The sequence below is a fragment of the Neoarius graeffei genome, chromosome 9, assembly GCF_027579695.1.
Source record: "Neoarius graeffei isolate fNeoGra1 chromosome 9, fNeoGra1.pri, whole genome shotgun sequence".
Classification (NCBI taxonomy): domain Eukaryota; kingdom Metazoa; phylum Chordata; class Actinopteri; order Siluriformes; family Ariidae; genus Neoarius; species Neoarius graeffei.
The window spans coordinates 28,983,438-28,999,142 of NC_083577.1; the positions used below are offsets into that span (position 1 = coordinate 28,983,438).

A 15,705-nucleotide genomic window follows, 5' to 3' on the forward strand; every position below is an offset into this window, starting at 1 on the left:
ACAGCTCAGTTCCTTATAAAACTGCACTCACTGCACCTCAGATTACTTTTTTTTTTTAAAGCAAAAGGCCGTGACACCAAATATTGACTTTGGTTCATTTATTATGGCTTATAGTATTTTTTTTTAAAAGCCATTTTGGTCTACAGCATTTCTTTACATGTGCCAAAGACTTTTGCACAGGACTGTAGATACAAACGCTCACTGGAAACATTTTAAAGTACTGATATTATTATTATTATTATTGTTGTTGTGAAAAAGCTATAATAAAAGGCAAATAAAAGATTGGAGCATGGATGGAGGTCTTCGAGTCTTCTACATCGATTCAAAAATGCTGACTTTTTTTTTTAATCATCCTGTATAGCAACAGTAATGGGGTAAAGCTTGCATTTACTTCTTCGCTCTGTGTAAATGTGTGCAAGGCAATATTGCCATTAAAATCAGGTTGAACAGGACCATATCCTGTTACACTTCTGACATTCCTAGATTAGAAGTGAGACCGTGAAATCGACGACGTGTTTTACTTGGAAATAAGAATATGGTGCATATAGTACATATACATATAGGCTCAAGGCACATGATTGGCCCTTAATGACCACTGATGTACCTCTATAGCTAATTAATGGATACTAAAAGTATAAAATATGTATTGCTAGTGTACGGTCAGAAATAGGGGTAGAGTAGGAGTCCATTTCTGTACCCCAATGTACAGTCTACCTCAAAGTCACTGTTGCCCCTTTTCCACCAAAGCAGTTCCAGGGCTGGTTCGGGGCCAGTGCTTAGTTTGGAACCGGGTTTTCTGTTTCCACTGACAAAGAACTGGTTCTGGGGCCAGAAAAACCGGTTCCAGGCTAGCACCAGCTCTTTGCTGGGCCAGAGGAAAGAACCGCTTACGTCAGCAGGGGGCGGAGTTGTTAAGACCAACAACAATAGCAAGACCGCAAAAGGTTGCCATTTTTAAATAAGCGACGAGATATCATGGATGCAGTAAAGCAGCAGTCATCCATTATTGTTGTTGCTGCTTTTTCTTCTTCTTCTCCGTGTTGTTGTTGCTTTGATGTTCGCACCAAGGTTTATGCAAACGCAGCGACGTAACTGACGTATACAGTGACGTAATGACGTAGCTCCCCTTAGCACCCTGAGCTATGGAAAAGCAAACTGGTTCTCAGCTGGCTCGCAAGTTGAACGAGTTGTGAATCAGCACCAGCCCCAAACCAGCCCTGGAACTGATTTGGTGGAAAAGGGGTGTGTGTGTGTACACCTTTTTAGGGCCAAAAAGTTCCCAAGCAGTATATAAAGAGTACAGATAAGTACCCTAGACGGTACTGCCCCAGTGACAAGCCATTGTATCCCTAAAGGTACAATCATATAGTTTATTTTCGAAGAGAATGGTACCACTCCAGCACCAAGGTAAAGCGCGTTTGGTACCTTTAGTTCTGAGAGTGGACCAGCTGGGGGCAGTGTAACTCCGTCAGTGCAGGACGGAGACAGCAGGACACAACAATGGGCTCCTGAGCGAAATTAAATCACACTGTGATTCATGAGCTTTAGTGGACTGTTGAAGCAGACCATCCTTCAGAAACACTATTTTTTAATTAATTATTTCCTTCGAATTGACAAACACACCCCACATACGACACCGTGGTGAGTAAAACACACGTTCAATTAACAGGTCTCAATTTGTACGAGTCTAAAAACAATCCAATAATTATGAAAATTACTCTCAAAACACTTCAATCCTGACCAAATCAATGGCATGAGAAGTATTTCAGGAATATATTTTCTATCAGATCTCACGCTGTGGACGGATTGTTTTATTTTATATTATGTTTGGTTCAACTGCTGTCAGCAAGTGGTGTGCAAATTTTAATAACATAATGACCAGGCACGTTAAGTGGCAAGACAGATGATGTGAGTAAAGATGTGGTTTAAGAGGAAAGCGTATCTTCCTAGCGAAGTCAGAGTTCACTAAAAATTGATCCATCTAATCTTACTTTCCATTGTTCATAGGAAAGCCTTATTAATCCGACTCATAAAACCGCAAGGGTGTTACCACGGGTCAATAGATATTACCGTCAAATAATAGTCATCCATTAAAGCGGAGTGATATGGCACCCGTAGGGTTTAATTGGAAATTCATGGAGACACTGACAGTAACAATATGACAGCCGAGGGTGAAGAGTTGACATGGAGGCCTAATTTAATTCCGACTCAATCTGTAACTGCAGCACTTTAAGCAGAGTCAAGTGTGGAAACGTCTGCTGAGTGTCTACTGGGAAAATAAGTGGAGGAAAAATGACAACATTTGTCTCCCAAAGCTTTCGACACACTCTGCTTGACTGGATTGTACTGTACATCATCTCATACTTGACGGAGTAACAATCGTGTGTGGAAAGACTTTATTGGGCTTCGAGAGAGCAATAAAACAATTATCAGCTTAAAGCAGAAGAAGTTGAAGCTCCATAAACGGCAAAGTTCACAATTCTGCTGTTATTCTGACGGGTCTATTTCAGAGCGCACGGTCCTCCGGCTGATGTTTGATTTAATTACTCATTAATAAGCTCAATGACGTCGTGATGAAGATCTCTGATTTTTTTTTAAATGAAAAAATAAAAGGCTTTGGCACGAGTGCACTCTTTCGGGCTGAGATTCGACGCAGCCAGCTGGGCAGGATTCTTCTTGCGCTAAATTGCTTTGACGTTATTAAGGAAAGGTGGGGAGAACAGTAGCGGGGGGGAAGAAAGAGGGAAAAATCTAGATAAACTGTAGGGCAGTTTGGAGAGATGAGGTTGGAAGAAGGTTAATGTAGCAGACAAATGGGCCAATAAAGGGAATATTGAGATGAATAGCAGCCGGCAGAGCAGCAGATGACAGGCCCAGGCAGGCATGCTAACAAAGCCACGATCTGATAAATGTGAACTAATAGAGACAGCAAGCTGCTCCACTGAGAGAAGAGATCTTTAAAAAAAAAAAAATGTATAAATATATAACAGGCAACAGTTCTGAGGGAGGGAGGGAGGGAGGGAGGAAGAACTCATTTTCATCTGGCATAAAGATGTCATTTGGTGTAAACATTTATTGGTTTTCAAACTGAAATAAAAATGACACCAGTAAACATTGAACAACCTTTCAGGATCCACACATTTTCTTTGAGAAATAAAAGAAAAATATATTTATTTATTTATTTATATATATTTATATAGCGAATTGTATAAATGTGCAAATTGTGTTGGTTTTTTTTTTTTTCCAGTGACCCAGTATATAATTTTTTTTTTTTTTTTTTAAAGATTTATTTTGAAAATCAAAACTTCTGACAAGGAGGAAGAGAATCTGAGACAGGTGGAGTAGAACCATTTGAGATGAGGATTATTAAAATAGCGGTGAGGAGGAGTGGACGATTTGCAGTGACAACTTAAATAAAGTTAAAATTGAGGGATGTCCACAAAAAAAAAAAAACCAAACAGCCTGTGCCTAATCCCAACGTTCAATGGAAAGGAAAACGATTGAATTATTCAGCTACTATATAAAATTATTTACAAAACAATGCGTGGGTCGTCATTTTACACTAGACACTGAGGCGTCTTCGTTTTCCTTTCTCGGAGAAAAGCAAAGTCGGCCTCTGATCGAAGGCACAACATGAGACCCACTGCGTGGCACACAGGTGACTCCATGATCTGACCACACCGAGGGGGTGATGGCTGGGACGGAGGGGCAGCTGTGCACCAGGAGGGCCTCAGACAGGGGTGAATGTGATCAACGGCGTCGGACTGGGAAAAACATCGTTGGACTGATGACAGTTTTTTTTTTTTTTAAAAAGGGAGAGAGATAAAATTAAAAAAAAAAAAAAGTAGAAAGAGACAAAAAAAAAAAACCCAAATACAGGTTGCCCTTTGATATGTTACAGTTAATTAAATATAGAAAGGACATTATATGTCTGAACTGAAGTTCGTTTTCCTTTTCCCAAAAGCATCAGAAAGACATCTCTCACCCCCCTGCAAGCGTCTATAACCCGAATGTGTGTAGACGTGTGGGAGGAAAAGAACATTCTTTTTTTAAAACCAAAACAAAACTGGGCAACTCGGAGTCAGAAAGGAGGACAAGGTGAGGGTGAGGATGAGTAAAGCAGGGGGTGCTGGTGCTGTAGGGTCATGGTAGGGGTCAGTTACAGTTAACGCTCTCGCTGAGAGTCGGCCCTCTCCGCTCCAGGCCACGCCGCTCACCGTCTTCTGCTGAGGGGGAGACTGAAGGGTGCCAGGCAGGCACTGTGGCAGGTCTTTTGCCCCTTGGGACACTATGCCTCGAGGGGACTGTGGACAGGATGGTGTAGGTGGGGGCTGGCTCAGAGGACGAGGCTAGGTACGGGCGCTGTACGTACGGGGCCCACCCTGCACAGTTTCCCCTGCAGGTGGTCGGCCTGTGCATGACTGACACCCTCGGGCAGCTCTGTCACCGCCCATGGCCATCTACTCACTGCAGGGAAGGGGGGGAGGGAGAGAGATAGAGAGAGAAACTGTTCAGCACCATCACTTCAGTTTTATATCTATCTAATTAATGCATTTTACAATGCTCAGCTCATTATTTATACATGGCCATGGCTTATTTTTTAACGTTTGGAAAAATCTCTTGACCTCATCACGAATTCAGTCTGCTCTGACAAAAAAAAAAAAAAAAAAATTCACGCACCCTCAACGGCTAATTAGCAGCTCGTTGCTGCCACGTGTTAGCAGCTTAAACGAGAGGACAGTAAAGCTTAATTTAATCCATTTTACTAAAACGGACTTGACGTGTTGCATTTTTACATAATTTTACCACATTTTTTGGGTGTTCACCATGGACAGCTGTGCATTTACCGACAAAACTTGACTCGCGCATGGATTAACATTTGAAATCATGCTGCCAGGGGCTTCAATTTTCCCCGAGACCGTTTAGTTCTATAGAAAACACACATTGCTATTCTATTTTTAAATTAGGTCTAAAGCTTTGGGAGACAGAACAGGCTAGGGACGGGTGATTTAATATTTAGGCCAATGTCACCGCTCCTGTTCCCTTTCTTCTTGCGTGTCCTCCCATTACGGGCTTCACCTACACTGAGATCTGTCGAGAGCGCCTTCCTGGGCCCCTTCCTGCCTCGACCGCCATGCCGAATCCCCACCGGACCCTAAATGAAAGAAGAAAGAAATGATGGTGGGGGAGAAAGAGACAGGTTCTCTCAAACGCTCGTGGAGCTTTGCGGCTCAGCACTGGCTGTAATGATTCGCGCTCTGTGGACTCGCACTCCAGGGCAAGCAAGTGTTTACCTGGTGATTGGTGACCATCGAGGGCGCGTGGAGCAAAGGAGGGCGGATCTGAGGGTTGTACTGAAGAGGTTGACCGAGGAGAGGGTACCGTGCATCACCTAGTCAGAACAACAGGATTAACAATTAATCGAACTGTCACTCATGATGCAAGTGTTCAGACTCAAAAGAAAGCAACCTGAGAACATTAAAGATTGTCATCTAATATTAGTCAAACCTACAGAAACCTCCTGCTATTTTTAGCATTGCCTTGATCGAGCTCGCCGAGGCTTGTCCTCCGCCGAGCAGCCGAACTCACCTTGCCCTGGGACAATGGATCTGGAGAACTGAGGCATGATGGGAAGAGAAGTGAGGCCGGGCCGGACGTTCTTGACGTTCGTTATGTGGGACGGAGTGGGTGACTGTGCTGGGGATGTGGACGGGCTGCCGAGCTGAGTGCTGCTCTGGAAGGCAAAGATTCAGCACTTCAACATGGTTTCACAAAGGAGAAAAAAAAAAAAAGGGATTTGAGACGCGGCTCACTTGGGAACCGTCCAGAGTGGAGATGTCGGTGGATTTCTGGCTGCGTTGATGGTCCAGGCTGTGGTACTTGTTGTGTTTCCACTGTGGAGGCGAGTGCGGCCGTGGCTGCTGACCTGGAGGTAATGTGAGCTGCATCATCACCATGCCACTACCTGGGGGTGGAGGAGGTACGCCTGTGCACCACACACACACACACACACACACACACGAGATGTCCTGTTCAACAGCAAGCTTATTAACATAATACAGGCTGACCACAGTGTCAATCTCTTTATTAACGACGAGCTGCCATTCGCTATGATGAGTTTGATTCATGTATGCATCCTTGTCTTCATTTGCTACACTTAATGCGCTCGAATAAATCTATTGCTCGATCAGGCTGTGACTGAAGGCAATGTGTTCAACAGTGAAACGCAGAGCCGTTAAAATATTTCACTAACAATTTAATCTAATGAAAGGTTGGAGAATTTTAAAGAAAGAAGGGGGAAAGAAAAAAAAAAAACTTGACCCCATTTATGAAAGGCTCGGAAAGCTTTTCACTCCGTAATTACTCTTTTTCTAAATGGCTCAAAGTAACCTATTTAATATCCTCTTCAGATTGAGATCAAAACAAGGTTGAATTCAATTATTCTGCGTTTGCATTAGATCCTCACACCCTGATTAATTTTGCTTCACGAATTTGACTCGCGTACGCCTTTTTTTCCCCCCTCCCCCTTCAAATGAATTACTAATTTCAAGTGTTAAAAGACATCCTGCTTTATTCGCAGACAAAACGTAGTCATAAACCACAGATAAGTCTAATTACAGGCTGAAGGAAAAACCAGAAAAGCAAAATAATGAAATGATGATTAGACAAGCTCATTACGACCTCCTGTTCTAAAATTGAAAGGGCAGTCGGCAGCATCTGATCCAGAACCAGCGAAAGGCGACACTGAAATATTTAGGATTTGCCCTGACTGAGATTTAAAAAGGGCATGTTCTTTCCACTTGGTAATCCCCCCATGAAATTAAACCATTTCGGCCAGTGGCTGCTAAAAGGGGCAGTGGGAATCTAATTCCAGTGTTTGAAAAGCGGCTTTTCTTCTCTACCGTCTTCCCATTTAATTAGTTATGGGCAAAAGAAGAGGAGCACGATGGAGAGACAGAAGAGAAAGATCACGGGGGCACGTGGAGAGAAGCAATTTGCGTTAACGGCATGCACATAAAGCTGCAAATTAGAATTAGAGGCCCCATGAAGGCCTTTGCTTAATTTTTTTTTTTTTTTTTTTTTTAAGATTGCCATAACTGGGAACAAAGCGCACAGGAATTACTTTTTAATTACCACCCCATATCTGTTCAATAATTGGATCGTTAGGGCTGGAGAACATCATTTCAATTAGCACCTTAAAGCGTGATGCGGAAATGAACCGTGGGTGGGGCGAGTCAGATCGCCTGCGCCACGACACAACTTCCTTTCTTTTGTCGCGGCTAAATTATACGGTTACGGTCTCAACAATGAGAAGGACCGCCTCCCTTTGAGCAGGTTCCCGACTGAATTTCCTGAACCTGCGGACAGGGTAGCCATTTCTTAAGGCGCGACCTTCTTTTGTCGAGCTGCGCCGTTTAATTTTGCGAGGTTTAAAGTGAGGAGCTCCGGTATTTAGCAAGGAGGGACTGCAAGGTGGCATTGTGCGTGCACGCACGCGCGCGTAGGAAGGATTAGGAGGAGAGCAATAAAAAGGTAGCACAGGGATAAAGAGGATATTGATTTGAAAAAGAGCAACCTGCAGGAGAGATTTTCGCTCGGGAGTGCGTTGCTGGAAGTCGCACCGTAGCGCAACGGGTCAGACGATGGTGAAAATATTTTATTTGTGCTATTTCAGCACTTCATGCAACAAAATGAGAGCTGCGTCATAGTTTTGGATGAACGTTACACATCAGAAATTAGTGAATGTGTATTATTAACAATGTGGGCGCTGACCATCGGGGAGGGGGGAGGGTCTACAGATGGTGCCATTAAGTCCGATTTAAAATGTAGATTCTCACGCATGAAATATTCATTAGGTACAGTTTCCACAAATGTTGCCCAAACTCATTCTGAATAAAAATGAATCGAGATGGCAGAGAGGAGGATGTTGACCGAGTGAGTTATAGGTCATCCTGGCCTTAAGTACCTGAGCACTGCTGGGCGGGAATCTGTTGGGAACTGCAGGGGGAGGACGTGCGAGGGAATGGCATCTGCTCCGTGCCTGGAGGGGGTAGGAATCCCACTGCGGAGCTGCGGAAACACACACATGCACACGGAGAGATAAACAGGTCTTGTCCGCCAAGACTATAATAAAATTCCACCAATTTGGAGCTACAGCTGACTTAATACAGCACAAATTCAGCTGATTGCCTCGAAATTGGAAGGAAATTACCAATATAGGGCACTAAGCACACATGGGAGCAGCACAGCTCCGCATGCCAGCACTAGTTTAAATATACCCTCTGCAAACCTAGCGGGAACATGCTTGCACTAAAGAAAAAAAAAAAAAGCCCAAAAAACAAAACAAAAAAACCCCACTGCCAATGTAATTTTCACAATTGCAAAACAGATATGGCACCACAGACATTCGCCATCCATCGTCCGGATTTTCCGAGGCGCTGTTCCCGTTCTCTAATAAGGATGTAAAGTGCTGGTCTAATGAGGATATAAGCAGCACAGAGACTGATGTGCCAGTCAAAGTGCACAGGCAGCTGTAAGAGCGATCAGGTGCCCTGAGGAATAAACCCCCTGCACGGGCTGCCTCTTATGAAGGATGGTAGATGTGTAGAGAAAACGAGAGCGCGCTCCTTTCGGGACCAGCTGCGTTATATTAAGTGTGTTCGGGTATCCGGTCACATAAATCAGTGCCAAACGTGGCCTAGTAAAGTCGAGTCTGCTTTAAAAAAAAAAAAAAAAGTGACCTTTTCTTCTTACTTATTCTGTGATGCTCGATCCGGTGCGGCCTGACCTCTTTAGCTGGTGCCTCACGAAATTATGCAAGAAAATTTACATTTAGCAACAGTGTGCAGCACAGATCTGGTTTTATTTCATCAGGGATCAGAAACCAACAAAACGTCCACGACGAGTCCAAGAAAAAAAAAAAAGTGACTGACGGAGTCAATATGAGCTCTGTAATGAGAATTAATGCTACCCATTTAAATGTGGGGTAAATAATGTGCCATTATAAATATTAACCGAGTACGTGGTTTTTAATAAGCGGCGCCTTATAATAGGGTCCGTACCTCATGGTGTTCTGTTGATTTGGTGGTATAACACTGTAGTAGACCTGAATGCTGGAAGCATGGCTCGACTGGCTGGGAATAATGACTGGCTGCTGATATGTCTGCTGGGATCCTTGAGGCATGGATACCTGACGAAAAGCACATGCGTTCAAGTCCTACCTTGTGACTCAAGCATCAATTATTTTAAGTAATGAGGAACGTCGCTCTTTTAAAAAAAAAAAAAAAAAAAAAAAAAAAGGAGTTTAAAGGGTTACCATGGCGAAGGCACCGACTCTCACCTGATAAGATGGCACTGAGGGATACTGGACCATCATGCCTTGCATTTGATTTCCCATATTGCTATGTTGGCCACTGACCAGGGTTTGACTCGGCGGCTGCTGCACCACGCTCTGGTAGCTCGGCTGCTGATTTGGCATCACAGTTTGGTAACCTAAAGCGATGAGAGGGGAAAAATAAAAAAATTAAAAAATCACTAAAAATGGATGGAAATGGGAGGGTAAAATTGTTTCAGATGAGATGAGTGACATCACCCTGATTTGCATTTGGGCACGGGATTCTCAAGTCGCACTTGCGAAGGAGTAAATATTGTTTGTTCCAGACTGTAAATCATTTAAAAAAAAAAATCTCTGAAATATATTTTGCATAATTTTCACTAAAACTGACCTGAGGGAACGCGTTCATCTTCACCTTGTATTTCTCAGACTGCTGAGAAATAACATTGAGAAATGGGCGAATGTTACAACCGAGTAGTGTAATGCAATAAAGAATTAAATTGTATGCACGGTCACACAACACGGCACGTCAGAGAATCAAAAAGACGAAATAAGCCAATCTAAAGCGCGAGACTGGAATAACGCCCGATGATGAATTTGAGTTAGGAAGAAATTACCAGGTTTTATATCCTGAGGCTAAGAAGCAAGAAGTTTCTGAAGAACATGCCGTAATCCTTCCTTTCCGTCACTGGAATGAATTATTTAGAACCAGAGAATGTCAATTAAACTAAAGCCACCTAATTACTCCCTTGTTAGCTAAAATACGTTTCCGTCTCCCTGTGGCAACACCTGCGAGTCTTTTGCCGTTAAACGCCTTTTCATTACCTCATGGTCTACAAACGTTACATTCTGGCTGCTGAGCACCTTTGCTTGCTACATCTTTTAAGGCTATTGGAGAACGGCGGGCGGGCGGGCGACGACGACGTTTGCAGAAACAGCCCAGTGAGGCGAGACGTGATAAAAAGCAGCCGACGTGGTTTTGTTCCGACGCCCATTATAGAGGAGGATAATTTGCATTGGTGTCAAGGTTATAGGGAGGGGGAGGGGAGTGTACATCCAGACGACACTATTGAAACGCTCTCGTCGGAGGAGGTGCCCAGTGGGAAGGCTCAATGGGAGGCCTGTGTGGGAGTTGAGGAAGGTGGGGGCTGTGGATGGATAGGCAATTTTCAATTTCTCCTGGCTTTTGGCCAAAGCGACAGCAATCAATTTAGCCCTGATGAGAAAAAAAAAAAAAGTGGGACAAAAGGAATGGATGGCCCACGGCGAGGAGCTGAAGAGAAGCTGGCTATTTTTGGTTCGATTCACTCACCTCCACTTAGGAAGCCAGAATGGAAGGAAATGCAATATTAAACATTCTCCGTGCAGGCTGACTGAGCAAAGAAGCAAAAAAAAAATGATGATAGTGAGAGAAAGGAGAAAACGAGTTATTTCACTAAACTCCCTTGGAACGTTCAAGTTTTCAAAGACGATCTTGCTCACCCATTGCCTGCTTGAGGGAAAAAAATGCATTGTCAGATGCTTATGATTAAGATTTAAGACTCTGGGGTGGGGTGGGGGGGGAAAATCCTATGTGTTGTCTTTCTTCTTTTGAGGGCAGATGTTTTGTTTCCTCTGGCTCTCTTATTTTTCATTTCCCCCCCCTCTCGCTGACTGCGAAGTTCATTCTGCTCATCCATCACTGCTGATCTGATCGTGTGTTTTTCGTGCATCACGACAAAAAATTATCTTCCCCTATGTCTTCGCTAAACTAAGTTACAAAAGACGTTCTTTTCTTTTCAAATGTTATTCGCAAACCGAGGCGACGCGGAGATTATTTCTAACGGCGCTTCCTGAGGATCCATCTGCTAAGTTTGCCTTTTTCAAACCGAGTTCGGGTTTCGATTTGCAACTTCCATTCACACCGCTATTAGTGATGACTGAAGTGCCAGCAAACATGAAGGAGGATATTTTGGTGATGTGTTCATGCTGTGAAGTACCGTAGAAACGGTACGGTCTATTGTTTGGGATGAAGGGGTAAAGGCTCAGAGGCACCTCTCCTGAGTCAGTGACGCTGCCGTTCCGCAGCAGCCGGAGCGCTCGGACGAACGGAGACGCGTTTAGCGTGAGGAGGAGTGAGGGGCTGGAAAAGAGACCGGTTCACTGTGAGAATCTTAGGGCCTCTCAGACAGTGTCCCGGCCCCGCATTCAGCCACTCTGAGTCACAGCTGACGGTCTTGTTACATTACATCACGTGAAAAGAAAACAGTTTACTGGATGCTTGGCAGCTTTGAAGACTATCTATATCCAAACCTCCAGGTGATTCATTTTAGGACCATGCCTTAGCTCGCTGTTCGGACCACGCCATAAAACAACTTGACAGCTAAGGTGATGAAAGCAAAGCTGAAGCCTTAAAGTCTCAAATGTCTATTAAAGGAACAGTCCACCGTACTTCCATAATGAAATATGTTGTTCTCTGAATTGAGACGAGCTGATCCGTACCTCTCCGAGCTTTGCGCGACCTCCCAGTCAGTCAGACGCGCTGTCACTCCTGTTAGCAATGTAGCTAGGCTCAGTATGGCCAATGGTATTTTTTGGGGCTGTAGTTAGATGCGACCAAACTCTTCCGCGTTTTTCCTGTTTACATAGGTTTATATGAAACAAAGTTCAGTTACACAAATTGAAACGTGGCGATTTTCTATGCTATGGATAGTCCGCACTATAATGACAGGCGTACTAACACCTTCTGCGCGCTTCGGCAGCGCACTGATACCTTCACCCAGGAGTGAACTTTGTTTCATATCACTGGTCATATAAACCTATGTAAACAGGAAAAACGCGGAAGAGTTTGGTCGCATCTAACTACAGCCCCAAAAAATACCATTGGCCATACTGAGCCTAGCTACATCGCTAACAGGAGTGACAGCGCGTCTGACTGACTGGGAGGTCGCGCGACGCTCGGAGAGGTACGGATCAGCTCGTCTCAATTCAGAGAACAACATATTTCATTATGGAAGTACGGTGGACTGTTCCTTTAAGCTTCTCAAAGGATCCAGCTTAAAGCCATAAAGGACATTTTTTTTTTTTTAAATAGCAGTTTTACACTTCAGTTGAATAAAACATCCATCAAAGCATGTGGGGTAATAAAGAGGCGAATTTACATGTGTGAGAGAGAGAGAGAGAGAGAGAGAGAACGAACGCCACTGATGTTGTATTTGATTGGAAATGCTTTTTGTATCTGTTTAAAAAAGGGCAATAACAACGCGAGTACAAAAGTGCTTGGTTCTGTGTAATTAGCTTTCGGCGCCGCTCCTCTGCCCCTGGGGTGCTTCCTCATTTTCAATCATTTGTGTGAAAACTACAACTGCTAGGAAACAGACAACAATGTACTGGAGAGAGGAGGAAAAAAAAAGGGGGCAGGGTGCAACAAAATTGTATAGCTTTTACTTAAAAAAAAAAAACAGATCACATCCAAGTGCTGAAAGGAACGGGAGGAGTTTTACAATTATGTACCAACTCTAATGTGATTAAAGGAAAAACGATAAGAAGCAGCTGTTGAGGTTTAACACGTAGCAGTTTGGCGAACAGGTCGTGTGCGAGTTACCTGGCTGTTGGGTAGGAGCAGGAGGGGGTGGGGGCATCGGCTGGCTCTGAGGGCTATTGTACTGCACCGTGCCAACTGGCCGATACTGCTGGCCGGACAGAGGGTACTGGCCTGGTGCGCAGTAACACGGCATCTGCTGATGGTCAAAAAAAAAAAAAAAAAAAAGGACAAATACTGTAATCACAGCAATCCAGACGTGCTTGAAGGATTCAGGGTCGATCAGAAATCAAAAGCTCGAACAGACCCTTCTTGTGGTTTTATGATTATAAAGATAGATTTGTTTCTAGCGCAATTTTTTATACAATAACACGTCCAACGTTAAGGCTAAACTTGGTCTTGATCAATGATGAATAAGTGACCGAGTCCACTCAGATTCCACCTCTGACTCATCTTTCACTCGGTGCCACTGGATTAAATCCTTAGTCCGGACATAAAAACGCAGTGTTTACTTTAATAAAACACACTCTCAGAAAAATAATGAACATTCTTGACTGGGAATATAATCTTAGGCTTTTTTTTTTTAAAATACATTAATGAAACACAGCATTAACGAGTTATAAAATACTTTTTAAAGCATGTTTAAAAAAAAAAAAAAAACGACCTTATAAAAGCAAACGCTGCTCCACCTCATTCATAAGGTTAACTTCATATCGTCAAACATGGTTCGGATGTCAAAACTGCTCTGTTTACTAAGCATGGCGGCCATTTTAGGATCCTGACACTGATCGTTCAAAGTAAGGTATCTGGGTTTGGGCTTACCTGCTGCATAGGCTGCTGCATGTATCCCTGCTGCTGCATCACCGGCTGGTTGACGGGCACTGGGCCTGGCGCAGGAGTGGAGTAGGTTGGGGTTGGCATGTTCTGCCCGGGCGTGGGCACCATGTAGCCGGGCTGCTGAGGGGGAGGGGGAGGAGCCTGGAGCACCACGGAGGACGGATACATGGCAGTGTGGGCATCACGGGCCTCGCCTGACGGCTGCCGCGCTAAGCTCATGTGGCTGAACTGAGTGCTCAGGTTGTCTTGCTACCAGGTCACACACACACACACACGTGGCATCAACGTTCCAGATAATAATAATACGCCATGTCATGTCATGTCTTCTCTTGCTCCTTAATATCTTCTAAACACAATAACTAAGCCATGGGATCAAATTAACTGAATCGGTAAATGGGCTACGAGAAATATTTTGCGCAGTCACGGGTTGTGCACAAACTTGAGATATTTTTTCCCCCCAGCTCCTAATGGATTTGCTAACTCAAACCCCAGTGGTTTAATCATCAATCCATATCAATTTGTTTTATTTTCTCAATTAAACACACACACACACACACACACACACACACGGGGCTGTGCTGCATTTCTACTCATAGAAAATTCACTTTGACATCTGTTCCGAGATTAATTATTCAGAGCAGACCTTCCTCCCTTTTTAATTAGTAATCCAGGGATGCTTACTGTTCCAGAGAGGTCAAAAACAGTCAAGAAATGAAGCCTTACTGAAGCATGCGACAGAATCGCTTCATGCTGACGTGTAGAAACGTGTAAACAGTGACTAGAATGAGCTTTCCAAGTTCACGGTCTGTAAATCTACTGTAGGCACAAGACCAATGAGTGCCATTAAGGGCGGCGGCGGCGTTCTGCCATCCATTCTACAGGAGAGCTTTCTATATTTTATGAAGCAGAACCATCTATCAAAGGAGCCTGCTTTAAATTACCGCATTATAATCAAATTTGGGCCAAAGGAATTCGTCATAGAGCACAAGTCTTACTGCGACAGATTAGATTCCCTCACCATCACCATGTACAAGTAGTTGAATAAGATTTGTTAATGGCAAATGAGGAGGGGGAAAAAAAAAAAGTGGTGGATGCACACAACTCGGAATAGTACCGTATTTTCCGGACTATACGTCGCTCCGGAGTTTAAGTCGCATCAGCCAAAAAATGCATTATGAAGACAAAAAAAAACAAACAAACAAACAAACAAAAAAAAACATATATACGTCGCACCGGACTACAAGTCGCACTTTTTTGAAGGGTTATTCTATCCATAGAATCTGTGATTGTATCTGATAAGCGGCGCGTCGTTACTGCGCGACTGCATTGTTTATTTAATAAACGAACAGCTGAGCAGTGATAACGCGCACTTTGCCCTGTAAGTAGCCTAGTCTGATTATTTTAAATATCTACTACTATCACTATCGTTATTACTAATAGCCTATATTATTATTATTATAACTAATATTAGGGCAATTCCATGTAAATGTCAACCTCACCATGCAAAAATAAAGCAACATGTAATACATCAAAACCACTCCCAGAGATCTCACCTAGGCCTGTATTTTACAGATGTGAATAAGTTGAACCAATTTGTAACCAACCTAATATGTCACCAACCTAATATGTCACTGTCAGTCTTTCTTTCTTATAATGTAAACCCCAAGCTAAAATCAACTTTGATCATGTACAATTCTATATTATTGCCACAAGCCACAGAAATGTATGCTAAAATCCACAAAACAATAGCCATCCTAAATATTATTTAAGAACTTTGATAGTTTTAGCTGATATTTAGAGAGTTTTTCAAAGGGTTATGGTGGTTAAATTGCTGATTTTCTAAACATATGCCATGTCTATTTCAGACACGTCACATCCATAACGGAATTTCGTCACATCCACATCCGGACTTTTCCTTCCGAAACTCTGCATGAAATACAAAATATTTTAAACAAAGATTTTTTTAATATTCACCTTGGACCCCTCTATCAAATGGATATCTCCATTTCGACAT

At 43.3% G+C, this 15,705-nt stretch overlaps 1 protein-coding gene across 8 annotated transcripts in view; it reads right to left on the minus strand.

Annotated features, from left to right (window-relative positions):
• Positions 1-3,055: 3,055 nt before the first annotated feature.
• Positions 3,056-15,705, minus strand: part of LOC132891561 (R3H domain-containing protein 1-like) — a 111,353-nt gene continuing 98,703 nt past the window's right edge. For 6 of the 8 annotated variants that reach the window (XM_060929270.1, XM_060929267.1, XM_060929269.1 and 3 more), the window contains 10 exons: positions 13,677-13,940; positions 12,918-13,053; positions 9,341-9,492; positions 9,063-9,190; positions 7,967-8,070; positions 5,814-5,986; positions 5,590-5,734; positions 5,295-5,392; positions 5,084-5,155; positions 3,056-4,467 (listed from right to left, as the gene is read on the minus strand). In XM_060929270.1, coding sequence (XP_060785253.1) covers positions 4,465-4,467; positions 5,084-5,155; positions 5,295-5,392; positions 5,590-5,734; positions 5,814-5,986; positions 7,967-8,070; positions 9,063-9,190; positions 9,341-9,492; positions 12,918-13,053; positions 13,677-13,940 — 1,275 coding nt within the window. In that variant the 3' untranslated portion in view covers positions 3,056-4,464. The remainder of the gene's footprint in view (positions 4,468-5,083; positions 5,156-5,294; positions 5,393-5,589; positions 5,735-5,813; positions 5,987-7,966; positions 8,071-9,062; positions 9,191-9,340; positions 9,493-12,917; positions 13,054-13,676; positions 13,941-15,705) is intronic. The other 2 variants (XM_060929265.1, XM_060929266.1) reach the window with 2 other exon arrangements.